General features: G+C 41.7%; 1 protein-coding gene across 8 annotated transcripts in view; it reads left to right on the top strand.

The window, feature by feature from the left end:
- Positions 1-27,120, top strand: part of TRAF5 (TNF receptor associated factor 5) — a 91,969-nt gene that overhangs the window by 27,980 nt on the left and 36,869 nt on the right. For 6 of the 8 annotated variants that reach the window (XM_055370775.2, XM_063708786.1, XM_063708782.1 and 3 more), the window contains exons 4-11: positions 1,782-1,883; positions 5,314-5,508; positions 6,135-6,212; positions 6,521-6,595; positions 10,834-10,926; positions 14,897-15,037; positions 16,737-16,905; positions 17,560-22,486. In XM_055370775.2, coding sequence (XP_055226750.1) covers positions 1,782-1,883; positions 5,314-5,508; positions 6,135-6,212; positions 6,521-6,595; positions 10,834-10,926; positions 14,897-15,037; positions 16,737-16,905; positions 17,560-18,134 — 1,428 coding nt within the window. In that variant the 3' untranslated portion in view covers positions 18,135-22,486. The remainder of the gene's footprint in view (positions 1-1,781; positions 1,884-5,313; positions 5,509-6,134; positions 6,213-6,520; positions 6,596-10,833; positions 10,927-14,896; positions 15,038-16,736; positions 16,906-17,559; positions 22,487-27,120) is intronic. The other 2 variants (XM_004028353.4, XM_063708790.1) reach the window with 2 other exon arrangements.

Genomic DNA, 27,120 nt, shown 5'->3' with positions numbered 1-27,120 from the left:
ATATTCTTCTGCTGTGGGGTCACATCAGACCCTACTCGTAGCCCTGTATGAGAGGCTTGTTTGGGTCTTTATTGACCACACCCCTCCTCCACCCCAAGTCTCCTCTCCTGCTTCTTCCTCATTCCCTTCCTACACTGGCTCCAGCTAATATATTTCATTATGGTTTTGATTTGCATTTTCCTGTTGGCTAATGAAGTTGAGCATTTTTTCATGTGCTTATTGGCTATTTGTACATCTTATTTGTTAAAAATGCCTATTTATTTCCTTTGCTCATTTTAAAAAATTGAGTTATTTACCTTTTATTGTTGAATTATAAGAGTTATTTATAGCCTATAATCCTAGCACTTTGGGAGGCTGAGGCAGGCAGATCACATGAGGCCAGGAGTTTGAGACCAGCTTGACCAACATGGCGAAACCCTGCCTCTACTAAAAATACAGAAATTAGCTAGGTGTGGTGGTGCATGTCTGTAATCCCAGCTACTTGGGAGGCCAAGGCACAAGAATCGCTTGAACCTGGGAGGTGGGGGTTGCAGTGAGCTGAGATCATGCGACTGCACTCCAGCCTGGGTGACAGAGCAAGACTCTGTCTCAAAAAAAAAAAGTTCTTTATATATTCTGGATATAAATCTCTTAGCAGACATTTGGCTGCTAAGATTTGCAAATATTTTTCTTCCATTCTGTGGGTTGTCTTTTCCCTTTCTTGATCGTGTGTTTGAAGCACAAAAAATTTTCATTTTGATGAAATCTAATTCATCTGTTTTTCTTTCTTTTTTTGGTTGCGTGTTCTTTTTTGGTGTTGTATCTAAGAAACCATTGTCTGTTCCGTTGTCATGAAGACTTTCTCCCTTAAAACTCCTCTTTAAGTTCAGTTTTCTTCCTTTAAGATTCTGTTGCAGGATGTTCAAGCAGAAGCTTTCCTTGAGCCTCTAGTCTGCTGTACACACATCTTCTCTATACTCCTTATGAGGTGTTTTGCAAATACCTACAACAGGGCTGTGCTGCATTTAGTGTCTGTCTGACCTACTATCCAGGGGTTGGCATACTACAGTCTTGGGACAAATCCAGCCTGCTACCTGTTTTTGTATGGCCTGTAAGCTAAGAAATTCTTTTTATGTAATGGTGGGTGCATAGAAACCCTCATATTTTTGCAACTTCTTGTGAGTCTTAAACTACTTCAAAATAAAAATTCATTTTAAATAATCCAAAGAAGAAAGTTTTGTGACATGTGAAATTCAAATTTCAGTGTTCATAAATAGTGTTTTATTGGAATGTAGCTGTGCCCATTCATTTAAGTATTGTGTATGGAAGAGTTGAAATGTGGCAACAGAGATGATCGTGATGTGGACTATCTGACCCCTTACAGAGAATGTTTGCCGACTCCTGGTTTGCGCTAAAATAGCAAGCCAGCACAGCCTCAGTGACACTGTCTGATAAGTAATACATTTACCCTGGGACAGGAAGCTGAAAGCATCACCCTTGGCCAGGCTTCACCTCCTGACCTTTAAGAATGTGGGGTCAGGTTCACCATGAGATTCACCTAGCTGCAGCCTGGTGCACAGGGCATTGTTACCTGGCTTGTATGTTTAATGGTTTGTCAAAAGCATGTATCTGAGACAGCCTTTTCTTTCAGTGTGGTGTAAGTGTGATATTTCCATTCCAGCTGATGTCTGGAAGTTTCCACCTGCCTTCTGAGATACACTCGAAGACCAAATTAATAATAGCTTAATTCACATTGCTGTAAAACTTTGAAGTGTGTGAGGCCTATTATGTTTATCTTTTAGGTTTTTAAAGACAATTGCTGCAAAAGAGAAGTCCTCAACTTATATGTATATTGCAGCAATGCTCCTGGATGTAATGCCAAGGTTATTCTGGGCCGGTACCAGGTTGGTATTACTCATGAACGATATCTGCTTTTGCCATTTTTCCAGGGATGTGTGTTGAATCCCTTTATGTGACAGTTACTGAGCTAAGCATGGTACAGGGATTCAGTGAATTGCCCTCAAGGATTCCCAGTCTAGCAATACAGGTGGCTACAGTGCTGTAGCCCACCTACGGCTGAGGTGTGAGTGAAGAGGTTCGTCCTGTATGGAGCGCATGGAGGACATCTTGTATCCACTAGACCTTAATTGTGTGGTAGGGATCATTGAGCCAAAAGAGAGGGCGTGGGACATGCTGGACAAAACAAACACTCAAGAATATGCCATTTTGGGGGAACTGTGTGGGACCCAGGGCATGACTACAGAAAGACACAATTGTGAGGTCCTTCCCCAAAAGCATTTGCTCTCTCACTTGGTGCTGTCGTAGGTGTTTCCCAGCAACTGTGGGACCTGGCCTCGTGGGGTTTATGATCTAACGCAGATCACTCAGACCAGGACAGAGACAGGCTGTGGGTTAAAGGTGAAGCATTGATAGGAGAGACAAACCAACAAGGTGTAGGGGAAATGTAAGTGAAGGGGAATTGATGCCTTTCAAATGAAGTGACCCCAGCTGCTCTTCCCTCCAGCTAGGGAAGGTGGTTAAAGGGGAAGCTGGAAGTGTGGCGCTGCCTGGCAGGCCCATGTCAAGTTTGATCACACTGCAAGTGAACATGACTCAGGCTTCTCTAACTTCCAGGGAATTGCTGAGAGGCTGCTGAAATTTCTCCCGCACACCCACACATTTTGGAACACATATTTCAGATGATTCAGTCTTTTCTCTATCACACCTCCAAATCCCTCAGGGACTGAGCTTATAAATGTGTAAATGATTTCCTTGTTAATCCAGGAATTTATTTGGAGGTTCATAGAACTTTTGTTATGTTTTCATGTGTCTTTTGCCCCTTGTTTTGAATAGTCGAGTCCTAGAGCAAGGCCTTTTTTCCAACTTTGTTGTCACTAAGCCTAAAAAGTAAGTGAGGCTCAAATGGACCATTGAACGGCTTTAGTGACCAAAACTGGCTTATGGAGAGCAGGGGCTAGTTTCTCTCCACCTATTTCTTTTATATTTCCCCTCATTCCTTGTTTCCCACCCACCCCCTTCTATGGTAAGGTGTAGAATCTTACAGGTAGCAGAGTTTTGATGAATATTGACTGTTTGGGTGAGAGTTGAGGAGTAATATCAACCAATTTTGGAGAAGAGATGGATTCCAGCTGTGATCACCATATGATTCTTAATACCAGAGGTGAAGGAGAATAGCTGCATTTGTTTATCTCACTGTCAAAAAACTGTTTGCTTTTTCTTCTGAGAAGGGATCAGCAAACTCTGTTAAGAGTCAAACAATAATAATAATCATCATCATCATAATCATAAAGAGCCAGATAGTAACTATTTTAGGCTTTGCAGGCCATACAGTCTCTGTCACAATTACTCAGCTCTCCCATTTTAGGGGCAAAGCAGCTATAGACAATACGTGAAGGAATAGGTGTGGCTCCTCTCCAATAAAACTTTAATTATAAAAACAAGTAGCAGGCCAGATTTGGCCTGTGAGTCTTAGCTTGCCAATTTTGTCTTAAAGGACCCTCAGGGGGACAAGTTCTTTAACATTTTGTTAACTTGCCAGCATCACAATAACTGCAGTGATTCAAAGGTTTTCATTGAGATATGCCTGCTTTTAAACCTCTAGAATGTTGGCCAGTCGTGGTGGCTCATGCCTGTAATACCAGCACTTTGGGAGGCCAAGGTGGGCAGATTACCAGAGATCAGGAGTTTGAGACCAGCCTGGCCAACATGGCAAAACCCTGTCTTTACTAATAATACAAAAATTAGCCGGACATGGTAGCTGGTGTCTGTAATCCCAGCTACTAGGGAGGCTGAGGCAGGAGAATCGCTTGAAACCTGGGAGGCGGAGGTTGCAGTGAGCCAAGATTGCACCACTGCACTTCAGCCTGGGTGATGGTGCGAGACTCTGTCTAGAAAAAAAAAAAAAAAAAAAAACCTAGAATGTCCAGCCTGGCCAACATGGTGAAACCCTGTCTCTACTAAAAATACAAAAATTAGCTGGGTGTGGTGCACACCTGTAATCCCAGCTACTCTGGAGGCTGAGGCACAAGAAGCTCTTCAACCCAGGAGGTGGAGGTTGCAGTGAACGGAGATTGCGCCACTTCACTCCAGCTTGGGTGACAGAGAGAGACCCTGACTCAAAAATAAAATTTAAAAAAATAAAAATAAAATAGAATGTGAAGAACCCTGGAATGAACACTGTCCATGTAATCATTCTCTAATATTAAATAATATTAAATAGTATATATAATGTTATATATTATATTACATATAATATATTAAATACTATAATATATATTGTTTATAGTAAATACATTATTTACATGTAAATAATTAAATGTTTATTTTTAATAATAAATAACAGAATATTTAAAATAACTTTAAAAATAAAATTAGAGAATATTTAAAATAAAATTTAAATAACTTATTATTTGTGTTACCTAGGCTGGAGTGCAGTGGCGCAATCATAGCTCACTGCAGCCTCAAACTTCTGGACTCAACTGATCCTCCCACCTCAGCCTCCTGTGTAGTTGGGACCATAGGTGTACACCGCAACACTTGGCTAATTAAAAAAAAAAAATTTGTGGAGACAAGGTATTGGGGTCTCACTGTGTTGCCCAGGCTGGACTTGAGTCCTGGCCTTAAGTGATCCTCCCATCTCAGCCTCCCAAAGTTCTGGGATTACGAGCATGAGCCACCACACATGGCCAATAAAGTATTATTAATGGTTAAAAATATTTCCTGATTTTACCAGTCTGACCATTCCTAGCTTCTCTTGGGCTTGCATACCTATATTTCCTCCGCCTCCTTTTCTTTATCATTTCTGGAATAGCTTACTGTCCCTTCTTTTCATCTTCTTAATCCTTTCCCTTTCTTCCTTGAGTTAGGATATGCCCTTCTCTCCTTTCTTCCTTTTCCTGTGTCCTTTTACCATCTGCTATGCAGAGACCCATACTTGATGCTGGAGGTTGGGATAAAGAGTCCACAAAAGAAATAAAAATGTCCTTGAAGAACTGGTAAATTAAGGAAAATATCCAAGAACTAACCTGAGAATATGAGCACATTATTAGATCATCTAAAACAAACTTGGTGTACTTCCCTCTTCACCTATCTTCCCCTGTCCTCTGAATTTCCCCCAACCAAGACTGGCTTTCCCATCTCTGGTACAAGCAGCCCTCCCCATGCCCTCTCCTCAGCAGAGGCAGTGGGCAGCATCCCCTGAGAGCCTACCCTCTGCCTTGCCCTGTGCAAGCCTTTCTGCCCAGCTGCCCACCCTGTTCTCTCTCCCTCCCTAGGCCTTCCAGCTGACTTCTTTCCTACCACCCTGGTCGGCAGGTCCCACTGGCCTGTTGTTATCTGTTGCAGGATCACCTTCAGCAGTGCTTATTTCAAGCTGTGCAGTGTTCTAATGAGAAGTGCCGGGAAGCAGTCCTACGGAAAGACCTGAAAGAGCATTTGAGTGCATACTGTCAGTTTCGAGAGGAAAAATGCCTTTATTGCAAAAAGGATGTGGTAGTCATCAATCTACAGGTGAGAAACAACACATACAACAGTCATCTTTATGGAGCTAAATTATGCCTGAGTGGTCACAGTGAATCAGGTGGAATGCCAGAAGAACATTCCTGCATTTATTTTTGTACAGAATTAGGTCTAAAGAATTTGCTCTTTGGAGAGAAGTTCTGTGAAAAGCTTAAAACCTTCTTGTTGGTAGCACTCCATTTATTATTGGCAAAAATATTATTTGAACACATGCTGTGTATGTGTAATGAATGCTGGGCGCTGAGTCACAAGGAGGTGACAATAATGTCTACTCTCTGAATTCTGCAGTGTAGCTGGGGCGGCAGGATGCAGGCATAAAAAGAAAGCATGAGTACCTTTTACATGTCCTGAAGGAGCTATGCTGGCAGTTCCCCAATCTACCTTCTTTGAATCCTGTGTTCTATGACTTTCTTTTGGAATAATTGGAAAATTTAATATTTTAATTAAGTTCATTTACACCTAGAAAGTGGACATCTTTAATCCTTTTTGGGAATTAGGCAATAACTTCCTGTAGAGAGTAAGCCACGTGACATATATCTCCCCAAAGAGACACAGGTGTAATCACTGTGAGGCCATGAAAGACAACCCTTTGTTTTATTGCACTTTCTCTATTTCAGAATCATGAGGAAAACTTGTGTCCTGAATACCCAGTATTTTGTCCCAACAATTGTGCGAAGATTATTCTAAAAACTGAGGTAACTGCAAATAATCCTCTCTGTAGATTTTATGGAAGATAACGTTTTAGTAATCATTGTGGTCTGTGTTTGATACAGTCCCAAAGATAAGGGCCCAGGGCTTAAATTACACGCATGACCGTGACGTATCTGTCTTCCCTTCTCTTTTTCCTGCGAACTCTCTTCAACTTTCATCATAGCTCTTTCTTGCCAGGTCTCTCTCCTTCTCCTGGTCCTTGCCTTCTTCCCAAGCCACTCTTGGCTCCCTGATTGCTGCAGTTGGAGAATAAGTGATGAATTTCTATAGCTTGTGACTATCCATTTCATAGGTGGATGAACACCTGGCTGTATGTCCTGAAGCTGAGCAAGACTGTCCTTTTAAGCACTATGGCTGTGCTGTAACGGTATGGAATGACTTTTTGTTTCTGCCTATACATTCTACTGTATAATTCACTTGGCAAGTTCAGTTTACTCTCTGTTCCATCGAGGATGGAGAAAGATATACAGTTCTGAGAAATTTAAGGCTAATTATTTTAGAGTTCTCCAGAGAAACAGAACCAATGGGATATATACATATAGAGAGAGATTTATTTTAAGAAGTTGGCTCTTGCAGTTGTGGGGGCTAGCAAGTCCAAAATCTGCAGGGCAGCTCGGCAATCTGGAAACTCTGGCTGGAGTTTCTATGCTGCAGTCTTGAGGAGAAGCATTTTTTCTTCAGGAAACCTTAGTGTTTGCTCTGAAGGCCATCAAATGATTGGATGAGGCCCACCACACTATGAAGGGTAATCTGCTTACTTCAAGTCTACCAATTGTTTTCATCACATCTGCAAAATACCTTCACAGCAACATATAGACTTGTTTTGAGCAAACAATTGGGCACCATAGCCTAGCCAGGTTGACACATAAAATTAACCATCACAATAATTATTATTTTATTTATTTATTTATTTTTTTTTTTTGAGACGGAGTCTTGCTCTGTCACCCAGGCTGGAGTGCAGTGGCATGATCTCGGCTCACTGCAACCTCTGCATCCCGGGTTCAAGCAATTCTCCTGCCTCGGCCTCCCGAGTAGCTGGGATTTCAGGCACCCGCCATCATGCCTGGCTAATTTTTGTATTTTTAGTAGAGACAGGGTTTCACCATGTTGGCCAGGCTGTTCTTGAACTTCAGACCTCAGGCGATCCGCCTGCCTCGGCCTCCCAAAGTGCTGGGATTACAGCACTGTGCCTGGCCCACAGTAATTATTTCTAATTTTGATTCCATTGCCTCCACCTGGTTTGGATTCCATTGCCTCCACCTGGTTTGGGAACCTTCTGGGGTTACTCCTCTCATGATTACAAATCCTGGTTTTATGGTGATATACCCTTGTATATCACCAAGTATACTGAAACAAAATGGACTTAAAATCGTGTTTTAATATGTATGTTACTACCTTTTAAATACTTTAAAATAATAATGAATTACACAAAATAAAAATAAAATTTGATTTCTACTTCAGTCTTTTTAATAGATTCCAGATGGAGCAAAGTTTTAGGCATTAAAATATGTCATGCTCTGTATTATTCTGTATTTTCTGTAAATCTAAAATTATTCCAAAATAAGAAGTTTACTTCAGAAATCATGAAAATACTAGAAGGAAAAATGAGTGAATTTTTTTATTCTTAAAGAGGCTGGTGCGATGGCTTATGCCTGTAATCCCAGCATTTTGGGAGGCTGGGGTGGGTGGATCATTTGAAGTCAGGAGTTCGAGAGCAGCCTGTCCAACATGGTGAAACCCCGCCTCTACTAAAAATACAAAAGTTAGCTGGGTCTGGTGGTGCACGCCTGTAATCCCAGCTACTCGGGAGGCTGAGGTATGAGAATCCCTTGAACCCGGGAGGCCGAAGTTTCAGTCAGCCGAGGTCGCGCCACTGCACTCCAGCCTGGGCAATAGAGTGAGACTGTCTCAAAATAAACAAACGAAAAAACCCCCCCAACAACAACAAAAGCCCTTTCTTAAATGACTAACGCAAAACCAGAAGCCATAATTTTGATAAACTTATACATATTTAAAACTTCTGTATGATTTTTAAAAATACCATAAAGTCAAATAGCAAACAGTGAACTGGAGGGAAAAGTTTGCAACATATGATCAGACCAAAAAAAAGGGGGGGCTATTTTCCTTAATATACAAAGAAACCTTACATGTTAATAACCTACTCAACTTAATTGAAAAATAGGCAAAGAAATATAGTAGATGGGCAGTTCCAGAAAAAAATTCATTTGGCTGATAGATGTAAGAAAAGATGCTCAGTTTCACTCCTAAATAAATATACATTATAACAAGAAATATAATTTTACCTAATATCATCAAATTGACAGATTAAAACATCTTATGATATCTCACTTTTTTTAGGGCAATTTGGTTATCTCTATGAAAATAAAAAATGAATCCACACATTGACCCTGCATTTCTGCTAGGATTTATGTTACAGATATCCTTTCTTAAGTTATACAGTGATTTCACATACACAAACACACACAAAGATGTTTATTCTACTATTGTTTGTATAGCAAAAAAACCCCACAACCCAAAGCTAAAAACAACCTGTAAGTCTATCATTAAAACACCAACTATATAATTATGTATTCATATTTTAGAATACTATGTAGCTGATAAAAATGGGATATATGTAAAAAATTAAATATAGTATGTTCTCGTTTGTGTTAAAAATATGTGTATATCCTTACTGACTCTGGTAAAACTAGGAAAGTGGGTGTGGAGATAGACAGAAGAGGCCTTTTACCTTTTATTCTTCATCTTATGTTGTTTGACACAAGCACATATTTCTTTTATTTTAAAAACCATTTGAAAAAATGTATATTCTGAGAAGGATTTAAAAAAAAATCAGTGAAGAGTCTATAAATTTGTCACATATCAAACCAGAGGTTGTCTTGGCTGCAAAAAGAATAGGGTTTACCTTTCTTGTGCATGAGCACAATTGTCCAGCTTGGGCAACATGTTGAAACCCTGTCTCTACCAAAAAATACAAAAATCAGCCAGGTGTGGTGGCGCACCCTGTAGTCCCAGCTCCTTGGGAGGCTGAAGTGGGAGAATCCCTTGAGCCAGGGAGGCAGAGATTGCAGTGAGCCAAGGTCATGCCATTGTACTCCAGCCTGGGCAACAGAGTGAGACCCTGTCTCAAAAAAAAAAAAAAAAAAAAAGCAGAATTGCTTTCTAGCTCTAAAAATGATCTTTACAGTCAGGCCCAAATCTCCAGTTGGTTTGTATTCTAGAACTTGCCTCAGCACCAGAGCTTGGGATGGCTGGGGGAGTTATTCTCCGGAACCTTATTTAGGACAGCCTGTCACCAAAGAAGCCAACCCTAACCCGAATGAAAATTGATGATAAATATTTAGTTAAACTGCATGGATCACCTTGAACACCTAACAAACATTTGCTTTTACTGTAATATAGGCAGTCTACAAAAAAAAAAATTTTAATGATTAGGGAAAAAGCAACCATTTCTTCTTGCAAATGTAGTCTATGGTTTTGAGGGCAACAAATTTGTATGGGCTGAAATTAAAATCAGGTGGCATTCCTCCTGCCCATGGCAGCCAGTCCATGATTGGAGGCAGCATGGAAATGTGCTTGACAGGAGGAAGAACTAGCGTTGACTTAAAACTGATTTGAAGAGGCCAGGCGCTGTGGCTCATGCCTGTAATCCCAGCACTTTGGGAGGCCAAGGCGGGTAGATCATGAGGTCAGGAGTTCAAGACCAGCCTGAGCAATATGGTGAAACCCCCATCTCTACTAAAAATACAAAAATTAGCCAGGCGTGGTGGCATGTGCCTGTAATCCCAGCTACTCGGGAGGCTGAGGCAGGAGAATCACTTGAACCCAGGAGGCGGAGGTTGCAGTGAGCCAAGATTGTGCCACCATACTCCAGCCTGGGCGACAGAGTGAGACTCCATCTCAAAAAACAAACAAACAAACAAACAAAACTGATTTGAAGATAACCCACAAAGGAGATAGGTTTTATATGGGAATAGTTGAGAGATGATAATAACTACACTTAACCCATAGTCATATACTCCCAGGGCAAGGAAGAAAATCAGCACTGAGAATTTTGATATTGGCCTGATTCTCTGTCTCATGGATATTGTAGAATCCTAAAGCTGGGGCCAGGTATGGTGGCTCAAACGTGTAATCCCAGCACTTTGGGAGGCCAAGGCAGGCAGATCACTTGAGGTCAGGAGTTCAAGACCAGCCTGGCCAACATGGTGAAACTCCGTCTCTACTAAAAATACAAAAATTAGCTGAGTGTGGTGGCGCACACCTGTAATCCCAGCTACTCGGGAGGTTGGGGCACAAGAATCACTTGAACCCGAGAGGCAGAGGCTGCAGTGAGCCAAGATCACACCACTGCACTCCAGCCTGGGCAACAGAGCAGGCTGTCTCAAAAAAAAAAAAAAAAAAACTAAAGCTGGAAAAGGGACCCACTGGAGTCATTTTTCCTGCAACCCACCTAGAGACTGGTGCGTGTTTAAACTATTAAAGTAAGCAAAGTTGTTTAGATTCTATTTTAGCAGAATATCCTACCACCTCTTTCATTTTTGGAGCCTCTCAGCAACCTGACTTATTTTTCTCTTCATATTGAAGGATAAACGGAGGAACCTGCAGGAACATGAGCATTCAGCCTTACGGGAGCACATGCGTTTGGTTTTAGAAAAGAATGTCCAATTAGAAGAACAGGTAAATCTTCAAAGGTTCAAATAAAAAGTGAGGCAACAGAATTGCTGGGATTTACCTGCTCTATGCTGGTATTTTTCTATTCTCCTCTGTTTCAGTATAAGTCAATTAGAGGTAGATGTTTTTCTATTAAGTGGCCAAACAGGCTCATAGGATTATAGAACATTAGAATTGGAAGGTGCCCTTAGGATCCTTGGGTCCATCCTCCTCATTCAACAGATAAAATAACTGAACTCTGAGAAATTTTTATATGGTTTAATCGTAAGTAGCGTAATTCAATCTCAAAATCCATGTCCTCTGATTCTAAGTCCAGTACTCCCCATGGTATACCATAACTGCCTCTCAATAGCCTGTCTACACACCTTTTGGTTAATATCTGACACTTAGCAATTTGATGTTTCAGTTAAATTAATATTACTGTGAAACAACAGTTGACTATCTATTCTAAGCACTATGGGTTTTATAAATTTTGTGATAAGTCTAAACTGCCTTTGCAGAAGCTTTGCAACCCAGTAAATGCATACATACACACTTATTTCACTGAGTTGTGATTATCAAGGGAAATTATATGCAAATGCCTGCCATAGTGCCTGTGGCATTCCTATTAACCTCAATAAATGCTGATTCTATTGAGCAATTTTTAGGAAAGTTAATTATTTTGTTAGAACATCTCAGAAAATCAGACTTTTCAAGCCCAGGTAGGGAAGAAAACCATCCATTTTCAGAAAAGGAGCTGATGTTTACTACTGCAGATGATTTTTTGATGTCTGATTTTCTATTAAAGTAGGTGTGTGAGTTCCAGGGTCAGATCCTGGAGAAAATTAGGAAGACTGATTAAACAGTAACTTTGGTAGAAGGCATGCTCCCTAGTAACCGTTCCCAAGTTTTTTCTGTATCAGTTGCCTCATTCATCCATCTTTTCATTCAAGAAACACCTACTGTATGTCAGGTACAATGTTTGCTGCTAGGGACACTGAGCCAAGGAAGATGTAGCCTCTACCCTTGAAGAACTAACATAAATGTAAACAGGTAAGTTGTCATGCCTTGTAGACATGCTGTAACTCAGTCTGGGGTACAGAGACTGCAGCAGTTTATTCTAGGGGAGTTGGGGAAGACTTTCAAGGTAAGACATCCAAGCTGCCTCCTGAAGTAGGAAAGATTCATCAGTTAAAATGTTGTGGAAGAAGGACATCCAAAAGGGAGAGCTTGCACCCAAGCAGGGAGGCATAAGAAATCCTGATGAGTCAAGGAAATGGGGTTTTAGGATGAATGGACTTTTGAGTGTGAGATAAAGGCTAGGGACTGGTGTGTTGGATCCAGATTGCAGTGGCCTTCCGTGTAGCCGAAGAAGTTTTGAACACTGCATTCAATTTTTTTTTATTCATTTATACTCTGCCTTGTTTCAGAAAGGTTTTAAGGGCCAGAAGTTTGAACTAATGTTTTTTTCAATAATAGGGAGCTAATGGAGGTTTCTTAATTGGAAAACACTTGGTCAGCTAATTGTTTGTTTGTTTGTTTGTTGAGATAGGGTCTGGCCCTGTCACCCAGGCTGGAGTACACTGGTACGATCTGGACTGTCTGTAATCTCTGCCTCCTAGGCTCAAGAGATCCTCCTACCTCAGCCTCTTGAGTAGCTGGGACTATAGGTGTGCACCACCACACTCGGCTAATTTTTGTATTTTTTTTTGTAGAGACAGGGTTTTGCCATGTTGTCCAGGCTGGTCTCATGAGCTCAAGCCATCTGCCTGCCTCAGCCGCCCAAAGCGGTTTGTTTGTTTTTCTTTTTTAAAGCAAGACAGTTGGTAATAGCATGGCAATTGATAAGAGTGAAGGCTCTGGAGCCAGAATGCTTGGGTTTGCAGCCAGGCTGCACACTAGCCATATGAGTTTGGACAAACTACTTCATTTCTGTCATCCCCAGTTTCCTCATTTGTAAATGGGGTTGTGGTGATGGTAAAAAGGGATAATATAGTTAAGCTAGTAGTACAATGCCTAACACATAATAAGTACTTCAATAGTAGGTGGAAGCAAGATGCTGGAGGTGGTGGTGGTGATGGTGAAGGCTCAACCAAGTCCATGTCAGTGGACTGGAAAGAGAGAGAGTATCAAGACACCTTCTGAGGTTGTAAATGACATGCAGTAAGCTGAGTAGGGAGGGGACATGGTAATGATATTAACCAAGATGGGCACTACAAAACTGCAGCATGTTAGAGGTGAGGGTGCAGAGAGAGACAAGAAGTTTGCTTTTGGTCAGGCAGGTAGGTGGAAGTCAGCTCTAGGGGTCTAAATAAAGGATTCCAGGGCCAGAGATCAAATGATTGTCTCAGCCATTTGTGCATTCATTCATAAAATATGTATCAAATGCCCTCTCTGTGCCAGGCACTGTCCTAGGCTCTAAGGATAAAGAAATAAATGAGATGTAGTCTCAAGATACAATTTAGTGGAGAAGAAGACCAAAACAACAACAAAAAGCAAGTTATAAGCATGATAATGATGATTTATACACTAGAATATGGACAGGGTATCATGGAACTTGAGAGGTGGTCTCGGTGGGTGGTGCAAGTAAGGAAATATTTCCAAGAGGATGCACCCATGAGTGGTGGCTTAAAAAGTGGTAGTTTTTAGATGAAGAGAGAGGTGTCTGAGAGGGCAGAGCCTGACAAAATAGGAGTTGTGTGGTCTTGCTGGGCAGGATGCATGTGGAATGTGAATGGGTTTGAGGCTGAAAGTGTAGCCAGGGGCAGGTCACGTAGGGCCCAGTGTCACCTGTAAAAGCAAGCCACTAGAAGTGTTTATGCAGGGAAGGCTCAAGACCAGATTTTTCTCTTAATATTATTCTGGTCACAGTAAGGAGTACAAATTGAAGGAGAACAAGACTAAAGCCAGGGAGAGCATTCATGCTGTTCATTCATTTAACAAATATTTATTAAGCACCTACTGGTACCAGGCACCAGTCCAGTTGCTGGGGTCATAGTGGACTGTGAGGTTCATGGCAGTTCCAGCTCCCATGGAACTTATGTTCTGGTGTGTGCTGGGGGTAGAATGGGTAGAGCAGGACCAGTTAGAAAGCTGCTGTTGCAGCCCAAGAGAGAAATAATGAAGACTGAAACTAGTGCTGAAATGAGAAATGGATTTAAGTCTTTTTGTTTCTATTGTCATGTTAAAAGTTAAAATTGGCAACTGTTGCAGATTGAATGGATATGGGAATAAGAGAAGAGCTGTCTAGGATCAGCTTTAGGTATCTGTTTCTTTCAAGTAGATTATAAAATCTGTCAATATGCTACCCACGCATTTTGCCTATCACTTGCTGGCTTGTATGCTGGATGGGTTACTTAAACTCTCTACCTCTGTTTCCTCATCTGAAAAATGAGTCTAATGTTCGTGCAACTCATAGGGTTCTTTGAGGCATACAAGAGCTAATGAATATAAGGGTATGATAGTCAGCAAGTTTTTGTCATTATTACTTTTGATACTGTGCATGTAACATTTAATGTGGTATGGTGATCAGTACTCTTTGGTGGTAGTTTTATTTTGTTTTAAGAGACAAGGTGTCACTATGTTGCCCAGGCTAGACTCAATCTCCTGGACTCAAGTGATCCTCCCCATCAGCTTCCCAGGTACCTGAGATTACAGGTGCCTGGCTTCTGTGGTTGCTTAATAAGTCCATGTTGAATGAATGAAGAGAACCAGTTCAGTAAATTCAGTCAGGTGATGTCTGTCATTAGGTGAACCATCATAGTAGGTTAGGTATAGAAAAGGCTGATGAGAAATTCTGTAGATGTGGCTTTTTGGAACCACCTGTGAATATCTTCCTATAATTATGTAGGAATCTACCCTGTAAATATTTTCCTAGAAATAAATATGTGGATTTTTTCCTAGAAATACTTTCTTAGCTGCAAGTGCATGCATATTTTAACTATATGCATGCAGTTATATTCAGTGACTTTATTTTTCCTCACGTTCCTGTTATTAGATTTCTGACTTACACAAGAGCCTAGAACAGAAAGAAAGTAAAATCCAGCAGCTAGCAGAAACTATAAAGAAACTTGAAAAGGAGTTCAAGCAGTTTGCACAGTTGTTTGGCAAAAATGGAAGCTTCCTCCCAAACATCCAGGTAAGAAATGGCCTTTGCGTTGAAAGCCAAGATTTGGCTTTCAATTGCAGTGAGAGTTTTTCTTTTAACTTCTTAAATAGAAATAATTTAAAATATACAGAAAAGCTGTAAGAATAAGATGGTGCAAAGAACACTTGTATAACCTCCACCCTGATTCACTCATGGTCAAGATTTTGTCCCGTTTGCTTCATCATTCATGCTGCCCTCCACTGCTCCTCCCCCGACGTGTATGTGTGTGTGTGCGTGTGCATGTGCGTGCACGTGCTCTCTCTAAACCATTTGCGAGTACGCTGCATATATTATGGCCCTTTACCTCTACATATTAATACTTCAGTATGTATTTCCTAAGAATAAAGATCTTCTTTTACACAACCCCAGTACGTTTAGCAATATCAGTAACTTTAACATTGATACAATGCTTCTATATAATTTATAGCAATTAGGGTTTTAATTAATGTTGGGCCATATTAATCACTTGATTGCAGATTCATTGAGAGCATCTGTAGTTCTGCATTTTGTATTCAACAAGTGAAACTATTAATTTCCTTGGAAAGAAAATGCTTTAAACATCACTAAAATATAGCAAAAATAATACTTTGTAAATTATGAACATTAAATAACCATAAATGAATTCTGATGAATAATGTCTTTATCATGATTATAAAATTTATAGTGAAAAAGATTTCAAGATGTGGTGTAGGCAATATATTTGAAATTTAAGTTATCCCAGAAAATATAGGCCTTATAATTTCCATACTTGGCCAGCACATTATACATTAAACACACACACACACACACACACACACACACCCTTCATATACATACAATGTATATGTATGTGAAATATATATAAAGTATATATGCATATGTGTATATACATTAATATGCACAGATGCTCCTTGACTTACAATGGAGTTATGTCCTGATAAACCCATTAAGTTGAAAATATCGTAAGTCAAAAATGTGTTTGATACACCTAACCTATTAAACATCATAGCTTAGCCTAGCATACCTTAAACATGCTCAGAACACTTACATTAGCCTACAGTTGGGCAGTCATCTAACACAAAGCCTATTTTGTAATAAAGTATTGAATTCCTCATGTAATTTATCAAATACTGAAAGTGAAAAACAAAATGGGTACTTTGAGTAGCCATACCTTATATTGTACACACATAGGAAAAGGGAGGAGTAGTTTTATTTAGTCTCTTCCACCTGAGAGAGCAGTCAAAAGTTTAGGCCGTACTCAGGGCCTTCTGCACCACCTGTAGAGCTCAGGCCAGAACAGGTGGGCCTATTCCATTTCATTCTCCACCTTCTAGCAGAGCAGGAGTGAATCAGGAGATTGGCTTCTAAGAAGAGAAAGAAGTGATAGGGCAAGAGGAGAAACAACATGAAAATAAATATATAAAGATAGGTTGGAGAACCAAGCAGAGGGAAACGGAGGGAGGATAAAAATTAGATAAAGAAAAGTTCAAACATTTAGAACAGGAGCTGTGGTAGGAGAGGAGGAGGAGGAAGATAATTAGGTGGCTCATCTCTCTGTGATCCTCATTGAATTTTATTTTCTGGGCTTGTATTTTTCATTCTGTTAATTGATTAAATGTGATATGTTTGAATTGAAAAAAATTTTAATCTCAATGAATTGCTAAAATATTAACTAATTTTTTAAACATGATTATCCATTTTGTAATGAAAGGTTTTTGCCAGTCACATTGACAAGTCAGCTTGGCTAGAAGCTCAAGTGCATCAATTATTACAAATGGTTAACCAGCAACAAAATAAATTTGACCTGAGACCTTTGATGGAAGCAGTTGATACAGTGAAACAGAAAATTACCCTGCTAGAAAACAGTGATCAAAGATTAGGTATGTCTGATATTTTATTTCTCTTTTGGTGACTCATTTGTCTGCATGTGTTCATGAAACAACCAAACACCTGGCCAAATAGAGAGTCACATCTGTCCAGGATAAACAATGGCTGAATCTGCTATTTGTGAAAGAGAATGGTAAGATTCTGGCCACTCAGGCAAAAATGAGGGAGGGCCACAAGGGGGGTTGAGGGACTGGGCTAGGAAATTCCAAGACTGGAAACAGGCCAGCAAATTCCAAGAAAGGGATTGATGACTTTAAAGAAGAATGAAAAATAATGAGAAGACTCAGGGAGAGATGTGGTGGGATCATTGTTTTAGGTATGGAAAAATATTAAAGGGTTTAGCTATTTAAAAGCATTCTAGTTAGAGAAGTTTGGGGCTCAGCATGCTGATTCACGCTAGTTGAATGCTCAGTGTGTCTTCTCTACACTTCAGTGAGTTTAAGAGTACACATCTAGGTTTCCTTGGAGGCATTGTGCCAAGACATGATATTCCCTGAGTTAATATTATTACAACAAATGAATTCGGCTCATCTTTAGGATGGCAGGATTTTGTTGATTCTCTTTCAGGTAACAAAATTCCACTTTGGGAAAATTTTAAAGATAACTTTTAGGCCTATGGAATCTTTTTTTTTTTTTCTTATTTGCAGCCGTTTTAGAAGAGGAAACTAACAAACATGATACCCACATTAATATTCATAAAGCACAGCTGAGTAAAAATGAAGAGCGATTTAAACTGCTGGAGGGCACTTGCTATAATGGAAAGCTCATTTGGAAGGTGACAGATTACAAGATGAAGAAGAGAGAGGCGGTGGATGGGCACACAGTGTCCATCTTCAGCCAGTCCTTCTACACCAGCCGCTGTGGCTACCGGCTCTGTGCTAGAGCATACCTGAATGGGGATGGGTCAGGGAGGGGGTCACACCTGTCCCTATACTTTGTGGTCATGCGAGGAGAGTTTGACTCACTGTTGCAGTGGCCATTCAGGCAGAGGGTGACCCTGATGCTTCTGGACCAGAGTGGCAAAAAGAACATTATGGAGACCTTCAAACCTGACCCCAATAGCAGCAGCTTTAAAAGACCTGATGGGGAGATGAACATTGCATCTGGCTGTCCCCGCTTTGTGGCTCATTCTGTTTTGGAGAATGCCAAGAACGCCTACATTAAAGATGACACTCTGTTCTTGAAAGTGGCCGTGGACTTAACTGACCTGGAGGATCTCTAGTCACTGTTATGGGGTGATAAGAGGACTTCTTGGGGCCAGAACTGTGGAGGAGAGCACATTTGATTATCATATTGACCTGGATTTAGACTCAAAGCACATTTGTATTTGCCTTTTTCCTTAATGTTTGAAGTCAGTTTAAAACTTCTGAAGTGCTGTCTTTTTACATTTTACTCTGTCCCAGTTTAAAACTTAAAACTCTTAGAATATTCTCTTATTATTTATATTTTTATATTTCTTGAAAGATGGTAAGTTTCTTGAAGTTTCTGGGGCGTTTCTCTTTTACTGGTGCTTAGCGCAGTGGCTCGGGCACTCTAAATATTGAGTGTTATGGAGGACACAGAGGTAGCAGAATCCCAGTTGAAAATGTTTTGATATTTTATTGTTTGGCCTATTGATTCTAGACCTGGCCTTAAGTCTGCAAAAGCCATCTTTATAAGGTAGGCTGTTCCAGTTAAGTAGTAGGTGATGTAGTTACAAAGATAATATGCTCAGTTTGGACCTTTTTTTCAGTTAAATGCTAAATATGTGAAAATTACTATACCTCTAAGTATTTTCATGAAATTCACCAGCAGTTTGCAAGCACAGTTTTGCAAGGCTGTATAAGAACTGGTGAATGGGGTAAGCATTTTCATTCTTCCTGCTGAAGTAAAGCAGAAAGTACTGTATAGTATATGAGATATAGCCAGCTAGCTAAAGTTCAGATTTCATTCGGTTCAACCCTATGAAAAAAACTATTTTCATAGGTCAAAAATGGTAAAAAAAATTAGCAGTTTCATAAGATTCAACCAAATAAATATATATATACACACACATACATATACACCTATATATGTGTGTATACAAACAGTTCGAATGTATTTTGGTAACAGTAATAAATCAATGTGAGGATGGATAGAATTTAGTATATGATAGAGAAAATGTCATAAATGGATAAAAGGAATTTACGCCCTCTCCCTCTCCCTCTCCCTCTCCCCTTTCCACGGTCTCCCTCTCATGCCGAACCCTCTCCCTCTCTTTCCATGGTCTCCCTCTCATGCCGAGCCGAAGCTGGACTGTGCTGCTGCCATCTTGGCTCACTGCAACCTCCCTGCCTGATTCTCCTGCCTCAGCCTGCCGAGTGCCTGCTATTGCAGGCGCGCGCCGCCACACCTGACTGGTTTTCGTATTTTTTTGGTGGAGACGGGGTTTCGCTGTGTTGGCCGGGCTGGTCTCCAGCTCCTAACCGCGAGTGATCCGCCAGCCTCGGCCTCCCGAGGTGCCGGGATTGCAGACGGAGTCTGGTTCACTCAGTGCTCAATGGTGCCCAGGCTGGAGTGCAGTGGTGTGATCTTGGCTCGCTACAACCTCCACCTCCCAGCCGCCTGCCTTGGCCTCCCAAAGTGCCGAGAGTGCAGCCTCTGCCCGGCTGCCACCCCGTCTGGGAAGTGAGGAGCGTCTCTGCCTGGCCGCCCATCGTCTGGGACGTGAGGAGCCCCTCTGCCTGGCTGCCCAGTCTGGAAAGTGAGGAGCGTCTCTGCCCGGCCGCCCATCGTCTGAGATGTGGGGAGCGCCTCTGCCCGGCCACGACCCCGTCTGGGATGTGAGGAGCACCTCGGCCCGGCCACGACCCCGTCTGGGAGGTGAGGAGCACCTCTTCCCGGCCACCCCGTCTTGAGAAGTGAGGAGACCCTCCACCTGGCAACCGCCCCGTCTGAGAAGTGAGGAGCCCCTCCGCCTGGCAGCCGCCCCGTCTGAGAAGTGAGGAGCCCCTCCGCCCGGCTGCCACCCCGTCTGGGAAGTGAGGAGCGTCTCCGCCCAGCAGCCACCCCGTCCAGGAGGGAGGGTGGGGGTCAGCCCCCGCCAGGCCAGCTGCCCCGTCCGGGAGGGAGGTGGGGGGTCAGCCCCCCGCCCGGCCAGCCGCCCCGTCCGGGAGGTGTACCCAACAGCTCATTGAGAACGGGCCACGATGACAATGGCGGTTTTGTGGAATAGAAAGGGGGGAAAGGTGGGGAAAAGATTGAGAAATCGGATGGTTGCTGTGTCTGTGTAGGGGGAGGTAGACATGGGAGACTTTTCATTTTGTTCTGTACTAAGAAAAATTCTTCTGCCTTGGGATCCTGTTGATCTATGACCTTACCCCCAACCCTGTGCTCTCTGAAACATGTGCTGTGTCCACTCAGGGTTAAATGGATTAAGGGCGGTGCAAGATGTGCTTTGTTAATAAACAGATGCTTGAAGGCAGCATGCTCGTTAAGAGTCATCACCACTCCCTAATCTCAAGTACCCAGGGACACAAACACTCTGCCTAGGAAAACCAGAGACCTTTGTTCACTTGTTTATCTGCTGACCTTCCTTCCACTATTGTCCTATGACCCTGCCAAATCCCCCTCTCCGAGAAACACCCAAGAATGATCAATAAAAAATAAAAAATTAAAAAAATTTAAAAAAAAAGGAAAAAAAATTTTTAAAAAAAGGAATTTACAACTTGAGGAGAAAACCTTTACAATTTCCTATGGGTGTCAGAAGTACTCTCAGCGAAAACTGATGGCTAAAACAGTATCTACTATTCTCTGATAACTCTTTTTTTGAGACAGAGTTTCATTGTCACCCAGGCTGGAGTGCAGCGGCGTGATCTCAGCTCACTGCAACCTCTGCCTCCTGAGTTCAAGTGATTCTCCTGCCTCAGCCTCCTGAGTAGCTGGGATTACAGGCGCCCATCACCACACCCAGGTAATTTTTGTATTTTTAGTAGAAACGGAGTTTTGCCATGTTGGCCAAGCTGGTCTCAAACTCCTGACCTCAAGTGATCTGCCCGCCTCGGCCTCCCAAAGTGCTGAGATTACAGGCATGACCCACCGCGTCAAGCCTCTGACAACTATTGAATTTGTAAGCTGCTATGCAAATGGGCATTTATATAAACTTGTAATGTTTCTTGTCAGAATTCTGAGTACTTTGTGAAGAACAGAAATGATCATGTTCTTATGCATCTATCTGTATGGGTCTGAAGGTGTACAAACTGAGATGAGTCCTTATGACTCTTGATAAGCCTGAGTTTAACAACAACAAAAATGCCAAGTTGTCCTGAGCTCTTCTGTGTTGTTATGCCACTTCCCTACTGCTCATATGCACGCTGGCTCCCCTGGGCACGCAAGGATGAGTATGGGCCATGGGCCCCTGCAGAGCTGCTTACCTGGTGATGACCATGCACCTTACAATTTCTGAACAGTTAACCCTATAGAAGCATGCTTTATATGAGTGTCTTCTGGGAAGAGGAACCTTCTTAATCTCTTCAAAATTTCAAATGCTCTTCAAAATTTTCAAAATGCTAAAGACTCACACTGCAGCAATCATCCCAGATGATTAAATTCAAAGAAATAGGTTCACAACAGGAATATACTGAAGAACTAGAGTGTCGCTGCTGGTAAACTGTGGCACGGTTGCTCAACACATCACCTCGGACAAATTCAGGAAGCATTTCTTTAGCCCACAAGTCCAGACCCAGGTGCTCTGTATGTTTGTTTTTAATATTCATCATATCCAAGTTCACTCTGTCTTCCTGAGCAGTGGAAGATCATATTGCTGTAACTTCTTTTAAGTAGTTGATGTGGAAAACATTTTAAAGTGAATTTGTCAAAATGCTGGTTTTGTGTTTTATCCAACTTTTGTGCATATATATAAAGTATGTCATGGCATGGTTTGCTTAGGAGTTCAGAGTTCCTTCATCATCGAAATAGTAATTAAGTGATCCCAGAACAAGGAATACTAGAGTAAAAAGCACCTCTTTTTCACAAAACGAGTTGTGATTTTTGTTTTAAACAAGGTGGATCCATGTAAACTATTTTTCCTTTTTTTATGAACAGGACAGTAATTTTTCTTCTGTATCAATAAGATTTAAATTTTTATTTCCATTTTGGGTTAATTTTGGTTCCTGATGAAAAGATAACAATACACTAAGCATAAAGGGGAAGTTAATAAGTTACAGAAGGATTACAGTGGGGGTGTGTGTGTTAATAATGCTTATTAACAAGTCTGAAATCTGACTCCTGATTTCCACATTTGGTATTTTCAGAGAAAACAAGAGATAGTCACAGCCAGGATCAATTCACAGTGCCAGTCCTGGATACAATAGGACAGTGAAGTACAAACCCTTTGTGTGGTCCCTGGATAATCAGTCCACACTACTGACTACCTCTTTTCTCTTAGAAAGCAGTTGGAGACATACGTCTCAATCTTACATAAGAATTCTGAGCTGGAGATAAAAGTTTGATGGAGGCACAGTAGGGGTCCCAGGTGGTGAAATCACACAGGAATAACACATTCTATGGGAAGAGGAAGAAGAGCCTGTAAAGCATTTGGAGAAGGAATGATCAGAGGTAAGAGAAACACCAAAGAAGGTGGAAAGAGAAAAGAATGTCAACAGGGCCAAATGCCAGCCTGGGAACAGCAGCCACTCCCAGAGCACTCCCACAGCCCTTCTGAACACACTGTCACCCCCATGCTGCTCTCTCCTCAAGTCTGTATCTCTGACCCTGGCCTTTGCCATAAGCTGATCTGAGTACCTGCTGCACATCTAAATTCAGGAATCCCATAGGGACTTTAAGAACCACTTCACCATACGGAACTGGAAATCTTCCTACCTTCCCCACTACTGCCAACCTATTACTCCTCAATTTTTTCTACCTAAATGACATCATTGTCCGAGCCAAAAGTTTGGACACTATTTTAGATTCCTCCCTCATCTTCCCTATCCAGTAACCCACCCTGCACTGCCAATTTGATCTCCAAATAATTTCTTTAAAAGTATTCCTACTACTTACCCCTCCTCAGTACTACTGTCCTGTTTCAGGCCTACATTATTTTTTAACTTACAACTATTCTTCCTATTTTTAGTTGTGCCTCTTTGAAATCCAACCTCTACAGTGTCACCTGATGATCTGTCTCAAATGAAAATCTGAATATGACTCCCACCCCACCCACACTGTGGCTTCATAGCCCATAGGAAAAAGCCCAGCCTCATGGAGTGCCATACAAGGCCCTCCATGCCACTTGTACCGTTCCGGCCTCACCTCCTGACATTTCTACTTTGCATTTAGCAACACCACTCCAAGCTATCTGATATTTGTCTGAGCTTGTGCTATATGTCTATCTGGAATATTCTTTTTTGAGATAGGGTCTTACTCTGTCACCCAGGCTGCAGTCCAGTGGCGCAATTACAGCTCACTGCAGCCTTGACCTCCCTGGGTTCAGGTGATCCTTCCACCTCTGCCTCCCAAGTAGATAGGACTACAGGCATGCAACACCATGCCCGGCTAATTTTTTTGTATTTTCTGTAGAGATGGAGTTTCACCGTGTTGCCCAGGCTGGTCTTAAACTTCCAGGCTCCAGTGACCTGCCCACCTCAGCCTCCCAAACAGCTGATTACAGGCGTTAGCCACCACACCTGGCCTGAATACTCTTCTCTATCCTTACCTTCTTTGCCTGGATAATTCTTGCCCTTCAAGATTCTGCTTTGGCCTCACCTCTGGGATGCCTTTCCTAAACTATCCTTTAATCTGTAACCCTACTCCCACACTTCACCCTTAGTAACTGCCCATCGGGTTCATTTTGCCCACTGCCCAAATAGAGCCGATTTATCAAGACAAAGGAATTGTAACAGAGAAAGAGTTTAATTCACACAGCTGGTTGTACAGGAGACTGCAGTTTTATTATTGCTCAAATCAGTCTCCCTGAAAATTCGGAGACTGGGGTTTTTAAGGATAATCTCATGGATGGGGGGCAGGTAGTGGGGAGTGCTGACTGGTCCCCCAGGAAATGGGGAGTCAAAGCTGTCCTCTTGTGCTGAGTCAGTTCCTGAGTGGAAGCCACAAGACCATCAATCTGGGTGGGAGCAGCTGATCCGTCCAGGGAGGGGTCTGAAAATACCTTGAGCACCAACCGTAGGTTTTATAATAGTGATGTTATCCCTAGGAGCAATTGGGGAGGCTTAGAATCTTGTGGCCTATAGCTGCATGACTCCTAAACTATAATTTCTAATGTTGTGGCTCATTTGTTAGTCCTACAAAGTCTGGTCCCCAGGCAGGAAGGGGGTTTGTTCTGAGACAGGACTGTTGGCATCTTTGTTTCAAAGTAAAACTGTAAGTTCCTCCCAAAGTTAGTTCCGCCTACACTCAGGAATGCACAAGAACAGCTTGGGGGTTAGAAGTGAGATGGAGTTGGCTAGGTCAGATCTCTTTCACTGTCATAATTGGCTGTCATAATTTCTGCAAAGGCGGTTTCACCTTCACTATGTCAAGAATCCTTGCTCTGTGCTGTATACTTCCTTTCCCATACCTCAATTGCTCAGCTTTTCTTTTTCCAGAAAACAAATGTTGACTACATATTTGTCAGATTGTGGGAGTTACAAATAGAACAGATATTGTCCCTGTCCTCCTCAGACTTCTAATCTGCAGGTCAATCACAAGTGGTACAGAAAACTGATCAGTGTGTAAATCTTCCCAGCCTCCAGGCTGACAAAGACTTTGCCTCTCCACTTCTCTCCCCAGTGTCCTAAGAAAGTGTACCTCTCAGACCTGTTCTGGATGTTTGTGATGCAAAATAAGAGAACAGGCAGAAAAACATTTGAAAGGTGAGCTCTAAGGGAAAGGTTTATGGAGAGTAGCTAAACAGATCCACATAAGGATTGGGGAGAATTAAAGAAGAGAGAGGAGGGAATTTGAAACTATGGAAACACTGCAAAAGCAGCCATGGAAATAAGAAAAAACAAAACAAAACAACAAACAGAAACTACGGGAACTGCTGGGAACTGTGACTTTTTAATTCTTTTTTCTTTCAAGAGACCCATGCTAAAGACTAAAATACATTTTAAAATTATTTTTGGCTGTTTGAAATATACTTATTTGAAACTCCACGCATAGACTCTATGGCCCCAGAATTTATAAGACATTTGAACAAATTAAGTACATAAGAATACAAGTTGTGACAAGTGCCTTGAAGAAAATGACAGAGTACAGGAAAAGATTGATGGGGCTGCTGTGGGGAAAATGTACTGGGGTTGTCAGAGAAGGCCTTAATGCTGAGGTAACACATTATCTCATGTTCATGTGACATGTTTTCTGAATACCCAGCACTTTTCAACACGCTTATAAAGTCTGAGGCATTTCCTATGAGAAAACTTGCCTCCTTGACCCCCTTTGTAGCACAGCAATGTGACCTAGGCCCCACCAAGCAGGCATAGCCAATGCAAAATTTCAACTTGAAAGTGAGCAAGACAGGCAGGGCACAGTGGCTCGCGCCTGTAATCCCAGCACTTTGGGAGGCCGAGGAGGGCGGATCACAAGGTCAGGAGTTCGAGACCAGCCTGGCCAACAGGTAAAACCTCGTCTCTACTAAAAATACAAAAATTAGCCGGGCGTGGTGGCGGGCACCTGTAGTCCCAGCTACTCGGGAGGCTGAGGCAGGAGAATTGCTTGAACCTGGGAGGCAGAGGTTGCAGTGAGCCGAGATCATGCCACTGCACTCCAGCCTGGGTGACAGAGTGAGACTCCATCTCCAAAAAAAAAAAAAAAAAAAAAGTGAGCAAGATGAAGAAGGAAACATGCCTAACTCCTGGCTACCAGTGGGGACCGCCAGTGTTTGTGGAAGTTGCAGTTTTGGTGTCAATGGTGGCAGCAGCAATGGATTCTCACTAGATCCTCTAGTGTGTTTGGGTACCGTTGTTTCCACATTTGGCCTCTGGCTCTCCTAGAGATTCTGTGAGCTACATGATTTTTTTAAAGTCCTTTTCTTTCTCAACCAGAGTGGATTCCGTTGCTTGTAACTAACTGCCTGACCTAATCAAGCTGAGATCTGAAAGATGAGTCAGTCGTGGGAAGAGCTGTCAGGGTGGATCAGTAATCTGAGCAGAGGGCACTGAAGAGTGTTGGCTCAAGGAACTGAGAAGAGGATAGTGTGGTGGGAATTTGGTAGAAATCAGGAGAATGATAGTTGATGAGGTTAGAGAGGGAGGCACAGGGTTTAGAACCTGAGGGCTCAGGCCATGGTGAGAAGTTTATGGTTTATGTAAAGTATAATGAAAGTTAACATATTATGGGCAGAGGATGCATGATCTGATTAATGTTTTGCCTCTTAATGTGGAGCACAGATTAGAAGGGGGACAAGAGAGAACATGGGAAGAGTATTAAGGTTAAATCGTATTGAAATTGCATTTCATGTCTGTTCCCTTATGAGACCACTGAAGCCGAGAACCATGTCTAATTCAAAAGTGCATAGCAGGTGCTTAGTGTATTAAAATGAATGAATACAATAATGCACTGAATTTTTGTAACAACTCTGATAGGCAAGTCTTCTGCCCATTCCATAGATGAAAAATCTGGTAAAGAGATCCAAGCATTAGGCACTGTCCTAAGAATGTTACATATATTAACATATTAATCTTAGAACAACCTCATGAGGTATATGCTGTATTATCCCCACTTTACAGATGAAACAACTGAGGCACAGAGAGTTTATGTAATAAGCTCTAGGTTACTCAGCTAATAAGTGGTAGTGCTAGGATCTGAATCCAGGTAATCTGGCCTCACAGGCTCCACTCTTAACCACTACACAGACTGCCTCATATGGATACTGATGAATTCTAAACACACACACACACATATATATAAAGATATACCTTTAAATGAGTTAGAAGAGTAACTACTATTCATAGAATAAAAATCAAATATAACTTTCAAACCACTAAAGCGGGAAAAAAACTGGAAAAAGAGACTGTCAAACCAAAGGCAGTAAAGAGAACAGGAAGCATGATACATAGAAAAAAATGAGTGAGATATATCTATGAATAAGTTAAGTGTTAGTATTAACAGGGAGAAATCTCAAATGAGGGGGACATGTACATGCTTTTAAAAAACATACCGAAAACAAAATAGAGCTAATAACTGCATTAGCTTTATAGTCAGAGAAACTCTTGCACACGTGCACCAGGAAACATGTACAAGAAAATTTACTGTCA

The sequence above is a fragment of the Gorilla gorilla genome, chromosome 1 (genome assembly GCF_029281585.2).
Source record: "Gorilla gorilla gorilla isolate KB3781 chromosome 1, NHGRI_mGorGor1-v2.1_pri, whole genome shotgun sequence".
Classification (NCBI taxonomy): Eukaryota; Metazoa; Chordata; class Mammalia; order Primates; family Hominidae; genus Gorilla; species Gorilla gorilla.
Note: the sequence above shows the minus strand (reverse complement) of the source record. Positions and strands in the feature narration are given on the sequence as shown.